This window comes from Macrobrachium nipponense, chromosome 1, assembly GCF_015104395.2.
Source record: "Macrobrachium nipponense isolate FS-2020 chromosome 1, ASM1510439v2, whole genome shotgun sequence".
NCBI classification, from domain to species: domain Eukaryota; kingdom Metazoa; phylum Arthropoda; class Malacostraca; order Decapoda; family Palaemonidae; genus Macrobrachium; species Macrobrachium nipponense.
The window spans coordinates 126,945,484-126,965,590 of NC_087200.1; the positions used below are offsets into that span (position 1 = coordinate 126,945,484).

The 20,107-nt window shown below is 39.9% G+C and overlaps 1 protein-coding gene across 3 annotated transcripts in view; it reads left to right on the plus strand.

The window, feature by feature from the left end:
- LOC135219611 (armadillo-like helical domain-containing protein 3) overlaps window positions 1–20,107 on the plus strand; it is a 166,240-nt gene that overhangs the window by 40,992 nt on the left and 105,141 nt on the right. For all 3 annotated transcript variants that reach the window (XM_064256515.1, XM_064256517.1, XM_064256516.1), the window contains exons 2-6: window positions 7,388–7,555; window positions 8,264–8,410; window positions 8,662–8,803; window positions 9,397–9,530; window positions 15,811–15,966. In XM_064256515.1, coding sequence (XP_064112585.1) covers window positions 7,418–7,555; window positions 8,264–8,410; window positions 8,662–8,803; window positions 9,397–9,530; window positions 15,811–15,966 — 717 coding nt within the window. In that variant the 5' untranslated portion in view covers window positions 7,388–7,417. The remainder of the gene's footprint in view (window positions 1–7,387; window positions 7,556–8,263; window positions 8,411–8,661; window positions 8,804–9,396; window positions 9,531–15,810; window positions 15,967–20,107) is intronic.

Here is a 20,107-nt window from a genome sequence, read left to right on the forward strand (position 1 = left end):
GATATAGAAAACATCCGTACCTATTGTTAAAACCGTATCTAAACAAGAAAATTCCTTAACCCAAGAGATCGCGAGCATTGAATATCTGGGTCCGGAGCGCAGAACTGTTACAAACTGAACAAAGCAAGTGTCAGCAGCAATAAACACCAAACAATAAACACTTCGAACGGAAACAGGGTCAGTGGCTAAGCAAAAACAATAAACACTTTTGAGCAGAAACCCCTAAAGCAAAAGTACATTTAAAGTATGTGTATCAGAATAATGTAATCAAGTGTAATATTTATGTAGGTCTGTGACGAGGAAACCCGAAGAACACAGCAGATGACTAACGACCAGGTAGTAATAATAATCTCTTTCATACCAATCGTCATAAACTGGTTGCATTCCGTCATCCAGGGTTCCCTCCTATGTCACAGAAAGCCAAATCACTATTTTACTGGCCTACAATGCTTACAGATATCAAAAAGCACATAACTAATTGTAACACGTGTCATGAAAACAAGGATACACTAAGACACCTGTCAGTTTAGGAGCCTATCCTGTGCCAAATCAATCCTTGAAAGAATATACGTAGAATTATTAACAGAATTACGAGTCTGACAGAGGGAATAAAACACTTCTTAGTGTTAATAGTTCCTTGACACGTTATATAGAATTAATAGCACTAAAACAAACACCGCAATTGAGTGCGTTAGGAATATTTATGAGTGCTAAATCAGTAAATATGGAATTCAACACATAATAATCTGTGACTCGGGTGGTCGTAAATCAATAATAATCTCCTTAACACGTTGTGTGAATTCCTTTCCATTAAGAAAACCAATAATATATTTGATCACCCAGAGTCATCGGTTTGGTAGAATAACGGATAATTAAATAGGAAGTGTCAATGTCTTACGAGTTACAACTCGTGATATTGGATCCGACCGGATTATAGCGGTTCTCAGCGGTTTTAAATACCTTTATCATTTATATCTTGTATCTATAGAATTGATGCCGCAAGTAGCCTTATACGGTACGCCGCTAGCACTTTTCCACATATTCAAGCCAACCATTAATTTATCAAGTATATAAAAAAAATATATAAATAAATAAATAAATAAAAAAATAAAGATAAATATAAAAAACTATACGGATAATAATGCGAATAAAAGTGGAAGTGCAATTATAATACACTCCGTAAGAAGTCGGAAGGGTTACAAATTATAATAAAAAAAGGATCACGATAAAATCAATAAGCAAAACGTAACCATTAAATATCCAAATATATATGCGTAAAGATTTGAACTCTAACTTAACGCTTTAGTAATGACAAATAAGCTAAAAGTTCAAACACATATCCAAAATCTACTGACATATTGTCTGTCCCGGTGATTTATATTCGTAGTCAATGAAAAAAAAAAAAAAAAAAATTAAATAATAAATAAATAAAAAATAAAATAATAATAAATAAAATAAATAAAATAAATAAAGAGAGATTTTAAAGTCGGAAGTCTAGAAGTGAAAATGTTATCTATGAAATAATCCTATATGAATCTTATACAGGGCTAATATATATATAGAATTTGTATGGAAACCTTTTTCATATAGTTTGAATAAGGAATTTAATTTAACATAATTACAATTATGCAGATTTTCCAACATGAAACTAATATATTGTTCAATTTTGGTACTGTTTTTTTTTTTTTTTCAGACATTCTTCTCATGCGGGTGGAGAATTAAAACACTAAAATATCATTTGAAAATACTAAAGTCGTATCTCTTCAGCAAGTAACGTAACTCTTAGCTGGCTGAGAGCAATCTCCTGCCAAGTGACGACGTCTTCATTGCCGTATCAGCATTTGTTCCTTTTAACCTCAATAATCTGCTTACACAGGCTTCATCTGTGTGTCGTCTCTGCTTGCAAAAGCAGATTGACTGGAGAAAGGAATGCTTAGTTCATGAACTTCACATGTGGTTCATAGGTCACATGACAGGCCACATAACATATTCTTATCCGTGTGTGTAATGCAATTAGTTAAGGACTTGTAATCATTTTAAAATTAATGAACAATATAAGCAAATAGAATTTCTATAACAACAAAATGAATTAATTTTTTTTTTTCTGAACCTCATAGACAATTAGAGTCAATAATTCAGCTTATGACATGGGTAAACGGACATTTAGAATTATCAAGTTGTGGATAAGAAATATTTACTTGCAACATTAGCCTATTACAATTCAAGTAAATCACATTCATGGGAAAATGTCACATTTTCTTGAAAAAACCCAAAGTTTATATAGTAATTAGTTACATAGTGGGTTTTTCGTTGCATCTCCTACCTATTAATAATGTTTTAAAAGTTAACCTCAGAGGATGCGCACGAGAAAATTGAATATGAAACTTTTGTTAGGGCACATAGAATCATGATTAATCTTCTCTTTGACTCTTATGTTGCCTGGCAATCTTACAATTAGCTCCGTTTTCCACTTCTTTGTCTAGTAACTTACTACCAGTGATATCGAATTTTCTTTGAGATTCGTAATGATATCTATTTATTTTTTATAATTATGGATATTTTTACAAGTCATCATAGACCTGGATAGGTTCACTCATTGTTAATGCCATGGATAAAAGTTTGTACAGCGGACTCTTTTGAATTCCAAAATATCAGCGAATTCATGTGGGTTAAGTCTGGTCTAAATGGCTCTCTCCCTCCCTGTATTTGGATGTCGTTTGAATTTACTTTGCCCTTGTGACAAGTATAATTTCACTTGCAGGCTGATTAATGGAACCGGTTACAGTATCCTGCAGTACGAGAGTTTCACATAGCAACTTCAAAAAATCGTTCGTCGCAGCGGACGACTACAGTCAAGTAACAACCGCCTACAATGTGAAAGGAATTTCATGGGACTTTTTCGACCGACACCGTATCTCGTCGTTAATCTCGTTTTAAGCGAACGCTCCAGCGGCTGTCGGAATTCGACTACAAAAAGGGACATACTTCCGACAATTACGACCCGAAGGATATTCAACTCTACTTTGCTGGCGAAGGACTCGTGCTGGATGATCTATTCATCGCGAAACGGAATCGTGTAGCTTAGGATGCAGAGAATAAGTATGAGCGCAAAAATAGAACGTTGGACCCGCCAGGCAAATTTTCCCCTTGTTTTAACCATTGAAAAAAGGCCGTTTCAATTGGCTAAAGGTGGTTGTCTGGAACTGTGTAATGGACGAAAAGTGGTTCGAAAGCTAGTTAAATGTGAAGTAGTATAACCTCGGTCATGTATCCTATATATATAAAGTATCATGTATCCTATATATAATTGATCATAAATAACAGAGTCGAAATATATCTTTGCGTGTACGCAATAGGAATCTCTTATATAAATGATCATAAATAACAGAATCTAAATATATCTTTGCGTGTACGCAATAGGAATCTATTTAAAGTGCACATATATTAATCATAATTATATGAATCCATATACATATGTATAAACAAATCAGGTAGCCTATATCAATCTGTTACCTTATATCTTACCAATATCTGCAGTTATTTATGAGTTAGTATATGAATTACTAATCAGATATATAACATTTAGCATAAAAATCAACGAATCAATCAGCATAAACATTAATAATTTTATCAATTCATATATGAAATTTTTTATCAGTTAAAATATGATTTTTATCATGTTAATCTTCATTCTATGCAATTATCAGAGTACATTAGTATTTTCTGTAGCAATAAGTTCTTAAAGAGATGAAGTGAAATACTGTATCATTATATATATCATGTGATCACTATTATTTACCAATATCATTGTTTTATATTTTATTACTTGAATCAATCATGTACACCATGAATTTTTAATTACTTATATATATATATATTCACATAGTGTCTGTATCACACTCCTATAAGTCAGATGCAAGTCAAGTTTGAGTAATATTCAGTAGTTGGTTTTGGTAGCTGACCGAGCTAATGTAAGTGTTTACATAATAAAAAATATGGAATGTTAGTCCATATATAAAATAAAAGTCTAAAACTAAAGAGGTCAACCAGATTGCTTGCAGGAATGTGATCAGACTAGAGACGCTAAAGATGACGTATACAATAAGTATGTAGGCTAAGATAACATGCCGTCACCTGTAGTCATTCAATTGTTTATAAACATTAGTCCAAGCTCCCTGCTTGAGACAACTACCCCGACCTATAATTCATACGGCCTACGTGATCTGTAGCGTGTCTCATTTGATTGTGTGTTCGTATGAAACTATGTCATTGTATGTATGTTCATATGTTCGAACTACTGTCTGTTCCTTCATAACTTGTAACAGAGATGGTAGACAGGCAGAACAGAGTTAGCTATCGTCATTAGAAGACCTGTACCTCTTTACCTAAGCTTTATCATGTAGAGGAATAGGATTAGCCATCATCATTGGCAGAAGCGATCAAGCTATCGTCATAGAAGACTTGTACGATCATACCTGATCTTCATCATGTAAAACTTCAGAAGAATATACTATTTTTATACCTTGTGTTTTCTACAAGAACCTCACCGAACCATGAGTTCAACACATCGTCGTAAAGATAATACCGACTTCGTAAGTGATCTACAAAACCCCAGACACTCCATTGAAGATGGAAGTGCAATACCAACCGACTTAGCGTATAGATTATCGCTAGTCTAACATTACCTCATAGGGCGCCTTATCATACAAGGCACAAGCCCTAATATATACGATTGATGGCCCGCCCAGCCTCCCCTCAGGAGACCGGTGGAAGGAAAAATTCTGGCTGGAAAGGGAGATTGGTTCTTACAGCCGCCACCCAGCGGCGGGTAAGGTAGATCACCTGACCTACCTGTCGCGTGTGCCGCGAGTTTTTGAATTCTGTCGTGACGTCAGAGACGTATAGCTAAGTAGTATATCTGCCAGGTAAGTATGTACAAAACCTTATTGTATACTAACAATAACATTTTGCGACTCACTTCAACAGGAAGTTGGAGATATTCTGTTCTGTGGTCCCAGATCCTTTAGCATTAGCAGAGGATGCATTCCAACATCCCTGGGACAACCTGGAGGTGTATGCCTTCCCTCCATTTCGTTTGATCCGTCAGGTTCTGAACAGGCTAATGAGTTCACAGGGTCTCAGGATGACTTTGGTAACCCCTCTGTGGCCTCAGGCAGAATGGTTCCCAGATCTGCTGTCGTTGTTGTCAGAGGTTCCAAGGTTTCCCCTTGGTGACATCTCCTGTGTCAGCTGCATGCGGAAAGGTTCCACCATTCGGTAGACTCCCTGTCTCTTCATGGTTGGAGGCTATCAAGTATCTCCTCCGAGCGAGAGGCTTTTCTCAGAGAACAGCAGGGCATGTGTCCAGCAGTCTCAGAAAGTCGACCTCCGCAGTTTACCAAGGCAAATGGGCGATCTACTGTGATTGGTGTCGTAAACAGGGTTTTTCTCCACTCACAACCTCTATACAGTTTATAACAGACTTTTTAACCTTCCTCAGAGATGAGAAACTTTTGTCCGTTTCTGCCATTAGAGGCTACAGGGCGGCCTTGAGTTTGGTGTTATGCCTAAGAGGTATCGACATCTCTTCCTGGGAACTTTCCTTGCTAGTTAAGGGGTTTGAGCAGTCGAGTTCTCCTAGGGAGCTCAAGCCTCTGATGTGGGATGTTTCCTTGGTTCTCAAGAGCTTCACTAAGAGTCCATATGAGCCCTTGCGTCGCTCATCTGACAGGAACTTGATGCTCAAGACAGTTTTCCCTTTGCCCATGGCATCTTCCAAGAAGGTAGGAGAGCTCCACGTCTAAGCTATGATGTGAAGCACACCAGGGGTTGGGGGTCAGTGTCCTTCAAATTTGTCCCGGAATTCGTGGCCAAGACCTAATATCCCTCTGTTCACGATGACAGGTTCACTTCGTTTTCCATTCCATCACTGAATGACTTTGTGGGTGTCTAAGAATACTATCTCTTTTTGAATACAGGAAGCCATCAGACAGGCATACTTGACTCTTGATGATTCCACCACCACATCTGTGCAGGCTAGAGCGCATGACGTTAGTGGTATTTGTCCCTCTCTGGCTTTGAAAAAGAATTTGGGTGTACATTGAGTGCTGGTACTTAGTTACGCCAGTCCACGCACCTCTATGTATCTTAAGGATGTTGCCCACAGATCTTCGGACATGTTTTCCCTGGGTCCTGTGGTGGCTGCCCAACAGGTTGTGTAACTCATAGTCACCCTTAACAGGGCACTTTTGTATCTTACCTAAGATGATTGTGTGGATGAGAGAATGAGTGAGTTGGCTGGTCTCCTTCTTTCTCTTGTACCTTTCCTTCTTCCTTTGGGCTGGTCAAGGAATAAACATGTCATTCGCTGGACTGGTCTGATACAGGTGAGTAAGGTAGTCATACTGATAGTGTGGTCGCTTAATATACAAATATCAAACCCTCTATTCGGTTGCATATACTCCACTCCTTGGCAAGGAGGAGTTGGGATTAGTACTAACCCTGGTGTATTGGTTTTGCTACTGGACAGTCAAAGTTTCTCTTTGGTTCCCTATACGGTACAATGATTCTCCCAAATATCATTGTACCTCACTCAGGGTCTGAGTGGTTAGATATCAATTTATCTAGCTTCTCAACAGGCTTCAGTCCCTCTCCAGAAGTCATTTCTTCTGGAAGCTGGACAGGTGGGTGGGCCCCCAGCCAGCTTAGGATGTCTTGTACCTCTCTCCAAGTATGAGTCTATCCTATTGTTAAGACCGAAGTTTGTTCATGTATGAATAAATGACAAATTTTCTAAGACAATTAGTATTTTTCATAGCTACAGACCTGAGGTCTTAACATTATACTACCCGCCTCTAGCCGCCCCTTTGTTTGTTAAGACATCCCGAGTTGGGAAAGACTGACGCAGTAGCGTAGGTGCGTGGTCCTTGACCACTCTTCACTCAATCTATGCATGTGTTGCCAGATGTCATAAGATTTGTTGCTTTCATCTGCTTTTTAACTGAATTCAGCAAGGCACTAGAAATTATCCTATTGTTAAGACCTCAGGTTTGTAGCTATGAAAAATACAAATTGTCTTAAAAAATTTGTCATATTACTGAGTATGTTAACTAGACATATTTTGCCTTCAGGTATAATACTGTATAAATGGTTTTGTTTGGTTATCACATAATGATCATTATTTTTTAAAAGGAATTGACAGCAAATCCTTTGTCAAGTTATATTTTAAAGCTAACTAGCAAACTTTTCCAACTCCAACTTATGACATTGTCCCCAGCTTTTTTGGATGCTAGTACAAGTATCCTCATGTACACTAAATGTTAATTGTCAACCAAACCCCACAAATTTGTTCCTTTATTTTTAATTAGTACAGCATTTGCCTTTGCAGGTGGTTTACAATACTTAACACTCCCACAAAATGGGGAGTAAACTGAAACCAGGTGGGGTCAGACGCCACCTGAAAGAGAAAGTGGTTCAGATGTATGAAGATTTATTCCATGGCACAGATCCCTGTGCTAACAATCCACGTTTTTGGGATGACCTTTTCCTGCTGAAGGTGAGGCAGCATTCTCTCTCTCTCTCTCTCTCTCTCTCTCTCTCTCTCTCTCTCTCTCTCTCTCTCTCTCTCTCTCTCTCTCTCTCTCTCTCAGTTAACTATTGAATGTTCCAATATAAAATTAGACTATTCTGTTTTTCATGTAAGTACCCTAATTGACAATTGTTACAAATGATAAACTTTGCCAGATTTAAAAGATTTTATGCAGTTTGTATGGTGTGAGGCTGGTAGTTAAGACTGTATGAAGTGAGTGACAGTGTTGAAAGGGCTATGAACTATTAGTGAGCCTGCTCTGTAAGCATATAAAGCTGCTGACACTGTGGAAGTTTTCTGCACATATTGCTAAGCCCTGTTTTGGTAGTTCAAGGATGATTGTGGCAGTGTCTTGTCTGTTTTTTCTTTATAGCCAACTTTATTCAATTTTTTTTTTATTGAAGTAAAGTTCTCTGTAATTCTAGGCTAATGTATGAATTACAAAGTAGGGAACTAAGATCTCTTGGTGTAATATATCTGTATGAGTATTTTAGTTTTTTAGGATTTTCTGCGGTGAAACATGAATAGATTGTACTGTATTTTTGTAATATGTTTGGCTTGATCAGAAAATAAGTAAAGACTAAAATCATTGAGTAAAGTTTCAATTCTCAATAATTATTACATGTCAGGAAAATGCAATGGAAATTCTAATAACATTTTTTTTTTCTTTGTCAGCCAAAAATGTCTGCTTTAGAAGGTGAAATTAGCCGTTGTACTTCAGATCAGTTATTGGGCCTGAAAGAAAATATCAATACTCTCTTTGCTAAATGTGTAAGCACTCTATCTCATGAACACCACATAAGAGTGATCAACGCATTAATGGTAAGTTTTATTAATACAGTAATTTGATTTATCGTAAGTGTGTGCAATATCATATAATTGAAAAGTAGGATGTTATCCTATTGGCCTTTGTAGTTTGCTTGTGCTCTGACTGTAAATACTTTCATCACCTGAATGCAGTTCACTCAAGTTGATAAAAAAAAAAGTCATTAGTATCCAAGTTTAGAAGTTTAGACAGGTTTGGTTAGTCCTCACTAATATTTAGAATTAAATACTTTTCTTTTTACCTCCAGACACTCTGCAGTTTGGTGCGAGGGTTATATCGGAAGATGCAAGGAGATTATGGTTTTGATTTTATTAATATATTAATTGGTTTTGATGCTGCTGAAGAGCAGATGCAACTACTACTCAACCAGATATCAAACTTTCTTACAGGTAAGATTACATTATTACAAAGTCAATGAGCAAATTTTTTATTGCCATATTTACATCTTTTTTTTTCATAATGAGAGTTTTCTCCATAGATTTTGTGAGGCTGTAAATTACAGTTAACAGGAAAAAGTAGCTGTTGACATTTTTTGAATAATTGTTGCTCTTTAGTGTAACCAGACCACTGAACTTCAAGATACTCTAATAAAATTTAAATTCTTTTGCACAGATCCAATATTCATAATTAGCCCTACCCTATGGGAATAGTAATTTTTGTAATGGGAGTGCCCTCCTCCCATGTTCAAAGCCCAGATAACGTGAAAGAATGAACCAGTTTCTTACCTGGGATGTAGATGTTCAACTACATGTGAACAGTACCACTGGGTGATAACTTTTGTTAAGGGAAATTCATTTGGATACTCAACACTCATAAATGTAGATATTAAAAGTCCTGTATTCAGTTTATATGGATTTTTTTTAATAATTAATCTGAAAAAAGTTGGTCTGTCAAAATGAGAGGACTTCATTGTTCATCCACTTTTAATTATTAATTGACAATTTGTATAATAGTCCCTAAATCTAGACATATGCTTTTACAGGTGAATATTGTGACAGCCTGAAATCGTTGAGCCTTAAGTTTTTGTTGGTTTTAGCAACTGGAACTGACAACATCAGTCAAAACACTGTTCTCGAGTACCTGACAATTAATTGTAACTTCGATGCCGTAATTCAAGTAAGTTTAGTCAATGTTGCTCATGAGTGAAAGAAAATAAATTGTAATTGTTCATATGCAAACAAACCTTTGGTCTTAATAGGATAATTTTCTAGCATCTAGTTGGATCCGGTTAAAACAATCGGAGATTGAAAAGCGAGGAATCTGTGCACCCAAAGTATTGAGGCACCTAAATGAGCGCCCAACCTGTGAGGGAGGCATCTGAAAACAGAAGGAAGTCTGGCAGCAGAGAACGCAGAGGAACACCTTCCAAGAGATTCTGATTGTCCAACCACCAACGTAGATCTTCTCTCACTTCTAGGGACAGAGGAACCCTTATCAGGGGTGAGTCCCCCACCAGAGACCAGAAGTCCCTTAGTCTCCATTGCTGAGACCGAAGATGAAGTCGCCCATGAGGGACCAGCTTCTTCAGAAAAGATAAAATTCCCAGAAGAACCTGCCACTGATGAGCTGACTGATCCAGTTGCGACTTCGCGCCACTACTCACAACTTCTCTACCAAGATGCCGAGTTCCAGACAAAACCGAAGCAGGCAATCTCTGTCCTGCAGCAGCTTCTCTCTGGAACTCGCTAAGGCCAACCAGTCGTTGAGGTACCTCAGCAAATGGATCCCTTGAGCATGAGCCCAAGTCGAGACGAGAGAGAAGACCTTTGTGAACACCTGAGGGGACGTGGTCAATCGGAAGTACACGACTTGGAACTCTAACACCTTGTCTCAGAGAGAGAAGCGAAAGAACTTCCTGGACAATGGAGGAATAGTAATTTGGAAGTACGCATCCCTTAGATCTATCGACGGCATGAAGTCGTTTTTGTTCACAGCTGCCATCACCAATCGCAGGGTCTTTATCTTGAACCTCGTCTTCCTGACGAAATGATTCAAGGTGGATAGTTCAATCACAGGTCTCCAACCCCCTGACTACTTTGGCACCAAGAAGATGTGAGATGTGACTGTAAAACCCTGGATATGGACACACCACTTCCTCTATCGCACCCTTGTCCAGCATTTTCTGCACTTCCTCCCGGAGAGCTAAGAACTTCAGAGAATCTGGGGCTACACTCGCCTGAGCAGAGGTCTGTTTGAGAGTGGAGGGGAGAAGTCAAATGGTAGTAGATACCCCACCCAAAGTCCTCCGACTTAGGCTGAGATGACGAATGAGAGGGCCCAGCCAAAAACCAAACTTCTACACAGCTTACTAGGCGATGATCTTTGCATTTGCTGCTGAACAGGAGGGGGAGGAGGAGGGGGACGTCTCCGAGAATGAGACTCCGACTTGGACACAGCCTGATGCACCAACCTGTCCTTAAGTCAGCTTGCCACTGGTCTATTGCATCCTCCAGTTCAGTCCGAGGAAACAAGAATTGAGAATCCAACACAACCCCATTCCTGAGTGCCAACAAGGACTTGGGGTCAACCGATCTTGCCATCCTGGACAATGCTGCATCTCTTCTGATCAGAAGAAGATTAGCCCACAAATTGACACTAAGATGGGCAAGATATGAAAACGCCTTGCGCCCAGACTGTAACAAACTGGCAAGAGAAGATACACTCACCAACCCTTCTGCAGACCTGTCAGACGCAATCTTGCCAATGGCCATCAACCACAAGTCTAACCATGACATCGTCTGGGACATGGAGGCTGCCGTAGACTCCATTGGCAAGGGGTCCTGAGGTGACAAGGACGGCGCCACCGACCTCACCTGCTCCAAAGTCAACCTCAACCCTGGCTTGAGACGTATAACATCCAGTTTAAGATGTCGAGGCAACAAGCAGACGGAGTTCATAGCGTAATACTTCCTATGCCTCGTGAGTGGTGGAGGAAGCAACTTGGAAGAACCCCTTGACCAAAGAGATCCATCCCGGTCTGACACAGAAGCGTTCACCTTTTTCAAGACCAACTAGACATGCCCTGATAAAGGAAGCTGAAACAATGACTTAGGATCTTGCATAGCCCCCAGCAAGGCTTCCAAGCAAGTAGGTGTGAAAGACGACCGAGCCTGAGTCCTATTCTCCAGATTGTTGAACCCACAAATGAGATCAACAACCTCGGTAAAGGAAAACAAAAACTCTTGTGTGTCTCCTTCCTCCTGCTCTGGCAATGGCGACCGACGACGAGAAGATGCAGGCTTAGTTAACACACCTTCCTCGTGCAAACCAACTGCAGACCCAGCAACCAAAGAACCTGAAGCGCCAGCTAACATAGACACCAAAGACCTGTCCGGACTGGGGCCACATGCCAACTCCTGCGACTAACCAATCACAACACTAGGAACACTACTACAAACACTCGCAATTGATGACTCATGCATGTGTCCATGCGGAACAGATGCATGCTTGTGCGACGGAGAAGCATCTCAAACTTGACGCAGCATAAGAATTCCTCAGAGTCTAACCACGAACAGCATCAATGGGAGGGGAAGGCGAACACCCTGGCTGCACCACTTCTGCATTCACAACTTTCGATCTTTTCACAGGCACCTTAAGATCCTTACGACAACGAATAGCCACTGGAGAAGAAGCAGCAGATAAATCACCAACATGTGCACGTACGTGCGAGGCTGCAACACGCTTGTATCCCGAAGAAGAGGACAACGCAGCCACAGCAGATTGCTCTGGGTAAGGAGATAAAACACTAATACTCTCAGGAACAGGGACATGCCGCTTTTCACTCATTGACGAAGAAGTAACAAAGTCCTTACCCTTCCAATGCTTGATACGATGACGCTGCGGAAATGGAGGTGATGGAGGGAGGAAGACAGCATTCCTTCCTTGGCAGGAGAGGGGGAGGCGACGCAACACGTTTGCTCACCGCCTTCTCAGTAGAAAAGGCAGCAAACCTATCCTCCAAAACTGAGTCCAATCTCTTAAGAACCGCCTGACATGAAGCCTCGGATGGATCTGCAAGAGAGGACGAGGATACTTCCTGGATGGTAGCAATGACGTCATGGGAGCAAATGATGACGACACAGAGGAGCGAGGCAGCGGAGCAGCCCCAGTTGACAATGCTGACGTAGCAGGGCGTGATGCCACTGAAGAAACTGGGAGTGACATTACCGATGGAACTGGGAGTGACGTCACCAACGTCGCTGAGAGACATCATGACCTTCCCCTGACCCGAGCTAGCAGCAGGCCTCACTGGCGAAGCGATACGATGATATTCAGGCAGCACTACAAAATGGTTGACCACAGTCACCGACGTAGAGAAGGCCAGAGGGAGGAGGAAGAACTGGGGAGGCCTTAGGGGGGAGGCGAGCATCCATGAAATAAGTCTGCAAACCCTCCAAGGAGGGTGAACCCCGTAGACCAAGCGACGCCCAGAGCGCCGCCATTTTGGACTCTTCCAAACCTGAAACAGAAGAAACTGATGAAATAGCCTCCTCCCTCCCAGGAAGCAAATTAACCTCCGAGGAAGAGTGGGCAACATTACACATTAAATCAGCCTGAGGGCCTCCCGATACTTCTGACAACAAATCGATGGAAGAAAAGGAAGGAGACACAGGCACATAAACTCTGGCATCATGGGGTGTGACTGAGGAAGAAGACAAAGCATCTGGGCAAGGTGATAAAACCCTTACCACAAACGAAGAGTCTAAACTATGATGCTCCCTCTTACTATAAAATAACTTCCACTGCGATTTAGGCCACGCATGACATTTCGGACAGGGGTTCGTTATAGTACAAACATTAGCATGACACCTACTGCATATGGAGTGTAGGTCCGTAACCGAAGAAGCCAGGAAATGAGAACACGGGAAACCTTGAGTTCCTGGACACATTTGATGGCAAGGCCAAGACAAAGCAGAGGAAGCCATAATACAGTCCAACCTCTTAAATCCGGAAACCTTGGGAACAGGGCACTGCCGGACCACAGAAAATCCCGGAATATAGAATACATCCATAAAAAATTAAGCCTTTAGGTAATTCCACATACAAATAACCAATTCCGACTTAGCATACTACTTTGCTACGTTTTGACACTGCTTTTTATCATTTTATTACTCATATATTTTAACTTCATCATTTTATAACTTTATAGGCAGTCCCCAGGTTATGATGGGTTCGCCTTACAACGTTCCGAGGTTAATGCGCTTTCCAATTATATTCATCAGAAATTATTTCCAGGGTTACAGCACCTAGAATGCTGATCTGACACGAGAAATATGACACCAAAAATGCAAAATAATCAATATTTGAAGGTTTTTTTTAATGAAAAATGCAATAAGAATAGGTGGTCCCCGGGTTACGACGGGTCCGGCTTACGACGTTCCGAGGGTACGACGCTTTTTCTTAAATATTCATGGAAAAATCCGCCCTGGGTTACGACGCTTGTTCCGAGGTTACGACGCTGACGCTTCCGACGCTCCGAGTTAACAACGCTTTTAAAAAACGCATACTATGATAAGAATCCTTTATAGTTTAGCACAGTATATTAATAAAAAGTTTTTGGTTAGATTACAACAAAAATTTTGAGGTTATGATGATTTTCGACACTTTTTATGTCATATTTTTTTAATTTTTTTAGTGACGCCTCATATGCGGAACTAGTTTCCGAGCGAATGAATACACTAGCTTGGGATGCGCAGTTTATAACAGTCCAAAAGCGCAAATAATGAAAAAATCATTGCTTGTTTCCAGTATACATAATTAACAAAACTAAGTTTCTGGTTAGATTACAACGCAAATTCCAAGGTTATGACGGTTTTTTATGCCTTTTATTGATACCTCATACGCAGAACTAGTTTCTGAGCGGAGGGCGCATAAATTAATTTACGCTATTAAACTGTATGGTAACCATAGTCAAGGGTAAGGAACGCATTCTCAAACAGTATACGTACATATCCTTTAATACAAAACAGCAAAATATCATTGAAACATTATTTCACTTAAAGAATCCATTTATACTCTACTTAGACTTGGATATAAAAACCATAGTTTCTCTCTCTCTCTCTCTCTCTCTCTCTCTCTCTCTCTCTCTCTCTCTCTCTCTCTCTCTCTCTCATTCTAGGCTAAGATTTCCTTGTAAGTTCATCGAATCTGTTATTAAAAATTTGTAGAACTATCATGCAGACCATAGTAAATGATTATGCAAATGAAATTCCACATTTCTATTAAAGAGTTATTACATATAGGGCAAAATATCTGGCCATGGCACAAAGGGATTGTTAACTAGTCTAGGGCACTGTAAGGTGGATTGTGGTGCCCATAGACTTTTGAATTTTGCTTACCGTAAAGCCCTAGGAATGGAACCCCTGTTGGTAACGGAGGGCTGCCTGTATATGTAACACTATTTGATTATAAAATGTATTTTATTATAAAAATGTTATATTTGGCATTTAGATAAAAAAAATTATAGACAGCACATTGCAGACCTAACAGTAAGTGTGGAAGCCTGATTACAGAAAAATACCCATGGTAGAAGTTGTCCTGTTTATTAAAGTGTTATGAATTGTACTTAATTAATAGTCACTGAAAAATAACTATGAATGCATAAAGTAGAAATCACAAAGGATGCTTGTGAGGCAGGAGTTATCACAAAGACCAGGCACTCAGAAGCATTGTCTTACCTCCATCTTACACTGATAAATAAGATCCAATGCTTGGCATTTAATCAAGTATAAATGCATAGTTTTGAGTACCAATGCCCCTTTGGATAGTCACTCCTTTAAACATTATCCAACTGCTTAATGCTAGGTTGGTTCTCTCTTTAGTCCTCGGTTAAGCAAAATAACTTGGTAATGTCACCTCCTACTACATTGGTTTTTAATTTTATCTTTGCATCAGTCATCTCCTTTGATAAGTTATGTCAGTATTGTAATAGTAGCATGTTGTTTTTCAGAAGTGGTTTCTTTACAAGATAGAATTTAATTATAAAATAAGATATGTCATCAGATCCCAAAAGAGGCCTCCAACAATATTTCCAATGCAAATGAGGATATAAATATTAAATGGAGGTATATTACAAATATAGTATGTCAATAATTAAGTCCACTTTTGACAATTCTGATTATGTGGACAATTACCATTCACCTTAGGATTTGTAACTAAGAGCACAATGTTTTAAAAAATAAATACCTGTGTAGGCATCGAGTTACGATGGGATTACATTCTTTCATGCATTTTGTAAACTGAATTTTCATGTAATTCAGTTCAGCTGATTAACAAAATGGACATTATAAGTAATGGGTGTGTTATGAAATATCTGTAATTTGAGGAATTATTGTGTTATGAAATACCTGTAATTTGAATTATTGTTGATGTTTCTGAATATGAACTCTTATTTCAGCTTCTAAGTCATTCAAGTACCCGCAATCAGCATGGTCCAGAAGCCGTTTTGTACCTCATGTTGATGGTTAACTACAGGAAACATGAGATGACCAACCCTTATACTGTTAACTTATCTTTGTTGGATGATGAACTCATTTTAAATGGCTATGGACAGGTAAGAAGTCTTAGAATTCAGGTTAGTGTTGCATGTTTGTTGGTTTTTTACTATTGAGACACTTTTTGTCATATAAAGTTCCAAATAATGATTACCAAATATAAGTTTTTACTAGAGTACAGTTGATGATAAATGTTGTTGAAGTATTTACACAGTGCATTTCTGTTCATTGATTTTTGTATATCCCAAGCAATTATGAAATAATATTGTATACAGCTATATTTACTTTGTGGAGCAAACAGTGCCCCAATGCTGTGAACTTTCTTTAATCTTATAGTATCATAAGGATAACTTCATAAGTCTTTCAACTTATCATGGTAAATCATGCTCAGGATAATGCAAGCAGAAAAATTCAGTTATCAAATTTGTTAGAAATTGACATCTTTTTAAACAATTTATACTGAAATTTGCCAAAATTCTCATGCATATCATTCTTTGTTCCACCAAAGACTCCTTACTTACCTTGACTGATTTCATCTGTGGCATTGAAACCCCAAAAAACACATCATTCCATTGTATAGACAATAAGATTAGGTGGCTTATTTTCATATGGTCCCTCAGTTCCCAGCAGTTAGCCCAGTCATTTTGTGCCTGCAGCTCTCATTGATTACCACATTTTTTTAAACAGCAGGATCACCATGAATTATTGAATTTAATTTTATTTCTTGCTTTAGTATATACATACTGTCATGGCATTGGCTGATAACAACAATTACAATGAGCAAGTCATGTTCTCAAAACTCTAGAAAACAAAAAACACCTTTTTTTTTTTAGTATTTTAAAAGAGTGCATTCACTCTGTAGTAAAATAAGTTATACCGTATATACTCGCATATCATGCAACTTTTGAAGCCCTAGTTTAGGAGCTGATTTTAAAGGGGGTCGCATCTTACATGAGATATAAAATTCGAGTATGTAATAATCATATATTAGTATCGTATGATAAAATACAAACATAATGGGTATACATCTTTTCCATGGATCTTTTAAAAAGTTATTTGTTCATATACGGAACAAACCTTCGGTCTTAACATTAGGATTTACTAGTGCCAAGCTGGAAACCAGTAGAATTAAAATTACACTTGTGAGATCCAGGGACTATTGGCATCTAGACCAGGTCACAGGGCATGTATACCCAGAATGCCCTCGGCGCCCTGTGACCCACCAGTTATATTCCTACCGCCTTTAAGATAAGACATGTTTACTGTCTATCTGATTTAAAGCCGGTTTTCAGTTTGCCCATTTTTTATCCATTTCATTTTTCATTTTTCTTATTACTTTTTCTTTCTCTGAGTGTGCTCAGTGTGAGTGTGATCGGTAAGAGCGTATAAGTGGTATGATGGAAATTTTCGCTTCACCATCGGGATCTTCTGCCGTTTCGAAGAGGAGACAAAGGAAATGCCCCGGAGTCAGTGGCTTTCCATGTTCTAGATTCCTAACTTTGGTGTCGAGGGACCCTCATCCAACGTGTAGTAGGTGCAGGGAAAACGTATGTACGATTACTAATCCATGTTCTGTTTGTCGGGGTATGTCGGTGGAACAGTGGAAAAAGTTTTATGAGAAAGGCCAGTACAAAAGGAAGGAGGTGACGCCATCTTTGGATGACCAAACCTCACCGGCTTCTTTTGTATCGGCAATAAACCAGACTGCTCCCATATGTTTCGCCACCTGCTTTTGATTTGTCCCATACCCCTTCGGTTTTTCCTAGCGATTCGTTATTGGAGACGTCAGGAGGGCTTTTGGGTAATTTTGTACATGGAACTTACCTGGCAGATATATACTTAGCTATAGACTCCGTCGTCCCCGACAGAAATTCGAATTTCGCGGCACACGCTGCAGGTAGGTCAGGTGATCTACCGCCCCTGCCGTGCCTGTGGGGGCAGGAATAGGAACGATTACCGTTCTAGAACCAGATTTTCTCTGTCGCGGTAGTGTCAACATACGTTGTTGCTACCTCCTGACTTGATTTTCGTTTTTCATCGCCATCGACCTTCTGGGCTGTCTTTTGCAGGGAAGTACTGGGTCTTTGGTTGGCATACGCTTTTATTAACTTTTTAATGAATTTGGCTTCAAAATTTCGAAGAATATATTACGTGAAACTACCGAATTTTTCGGTAGACACTCATATATTTTGCAATAAGGGAAATAGTATGATATTTTTTTTTCACTAATACGTGTAAATAAGTGTTAGAACTTGATGAAGGAAATATAAGATCTAACTTCCTACTTTAGGAAGCAAGAAAGCATATAACTAGATACCGCTTCCTTTAGAGCTTTAAGAGCTCTCGTACTAACGAGCAGTTAGAGTATTGACAATACTAGTAGTTGTTGCATCCTCATCACCTTCTTACTCCACAGAATCTACAAATTCATATGTGCAAATTTGAAGATAAATGGATGGAGCTCAAAAGGCGAGCTCTTAAAAGGTAAGAAGGTGTATAGTGTTCCCAGTGCAGTGGAGGGTGCGTCTGATCGGCTCCGTAGCGCTTCCAGGCCTAGACCTCTTCCAAACTCCCAGACCCAGTGGAGGAGGAAAGTCGACAGCCGCAGGAAGGTTAGGGAGAACCCCCACCGGTCAGGCGTCCCCTCGGCAGGTTTCTGTAGAACGTCCCAGACTGCCAAGGATAGCCATTGATAAGGCATCCTTAAAAAAGTGCGTCTCTTCATCTTACATCCGAAAAACGAAGAATGTATGTTTGGAGTTTCGATGATCTAGCGCGTTCTCTGAAAACTAAGAGAACACTGAGCAAGAGCCAGCCGCTGCCAGGAAGCCGCGTTCCAGCAAGCTAGCGTGAGCTACGTTCCAATAGCCAGCAGCGAGCCGCGTTCCAGCTAACAGACTAGCGCGAGCCGCGTTCCTACAACCAAACGCGAGCCGCGTTCTAGAAAATTTTTCTTGGCGCAAGGCGCCTTCAAAGAGACGAAGCGCCAGCCTGGCGCAAATTGCGCCAGAAAAACAGACGGCTAGAGCAAGGAGCCTTATAGTAGAGTGGCAAATTAGATCGATTCCTTCCATTGAAACGTTTCCGGGCAAGAGGCTCTTTCTAAAAGGGGTCTAGTAGGCGCTCGGACTATCAGGGCGCACAGGACCTTCCACGCAAGCGGAACGTTCCAGGAGCGAGTCTCCTTTCTAGCGTGCGGAAACATCCAGGCGCGCGGAACATTCCAGGCGCTAGGCGCAAGGAGCCAGGCGCTAGGCGCAAGGAGCCAGGTGCCAGAATATTCCTAATCTTCTTTTGAGAGAGAGGTCAGTTGCGAGGCTCCTCTTTGAGTTTTTAACTTGAGCAACTTTCCCCTGGCAAAGGCCGTCGCTTTTGCCAGAAGGATTCTGATACTAAGAGAAGCCATTTTTTCATTATTCAGAGGACTCTCTCCTTCATTCATGCTCTTCCCTCGTTATGAAGAGGCAAGAGCTTTGGGAGTTTTCTTATAAGAATCTCATCGACGTTTGGGTATGATGGCGGATAGGAAATATCTACTTCCTTCCGTAAACCCTACAGATCAACAGGAATTCTGTCTCTTCCACGATTTATGAGGAAATCACGAAGATTTAAAGAGTTCCTGGATTAACTTCCTTCCTTAAGGAGATATATATACTCTCTATCATTCTATTAACGGAAAGAACGAAGATAGTAAAAATTTTTCCTTTCTCTATCTGCCTCGGTAGGGAAAGAAGGTAGTAGAGTATCTGCTGTATGAGAATACGATACGGCAAATCATAAGCACATACCGTAGTTACTTCTTTGCTGAGCAACTCAATTACCAGTATCCTTCCAGGAATTTCCTAGGAAGGACTACGCTTAAAGGGATTGTTAAGACAACACCTACTGAGCTTCTAGATTTATCGAAGTCTTGTTTCGCTTAAATATGCATTATAAGAACTTCCTGAAGTTCGATAATAATTTTATAAGATTCCTTTATTAAATGGAGTAGCTGGCAACTCTGGAAGAGTAAGGCCAGTCGGCTAACGAGAGTCCGAGACTGCTATCGCTTAGACACCAACGCAGTATCATGTAGGTGTCGGTCATGAGTGGTTGGTTACATGTCTCTCTCCTGCGGGATGGAATGACTAACCGTGTCTCTCCCCTACAATCGTGGTTTTAGCCTCAGATTGAGGGGATATTTTAAGCAATTAAGCAAAC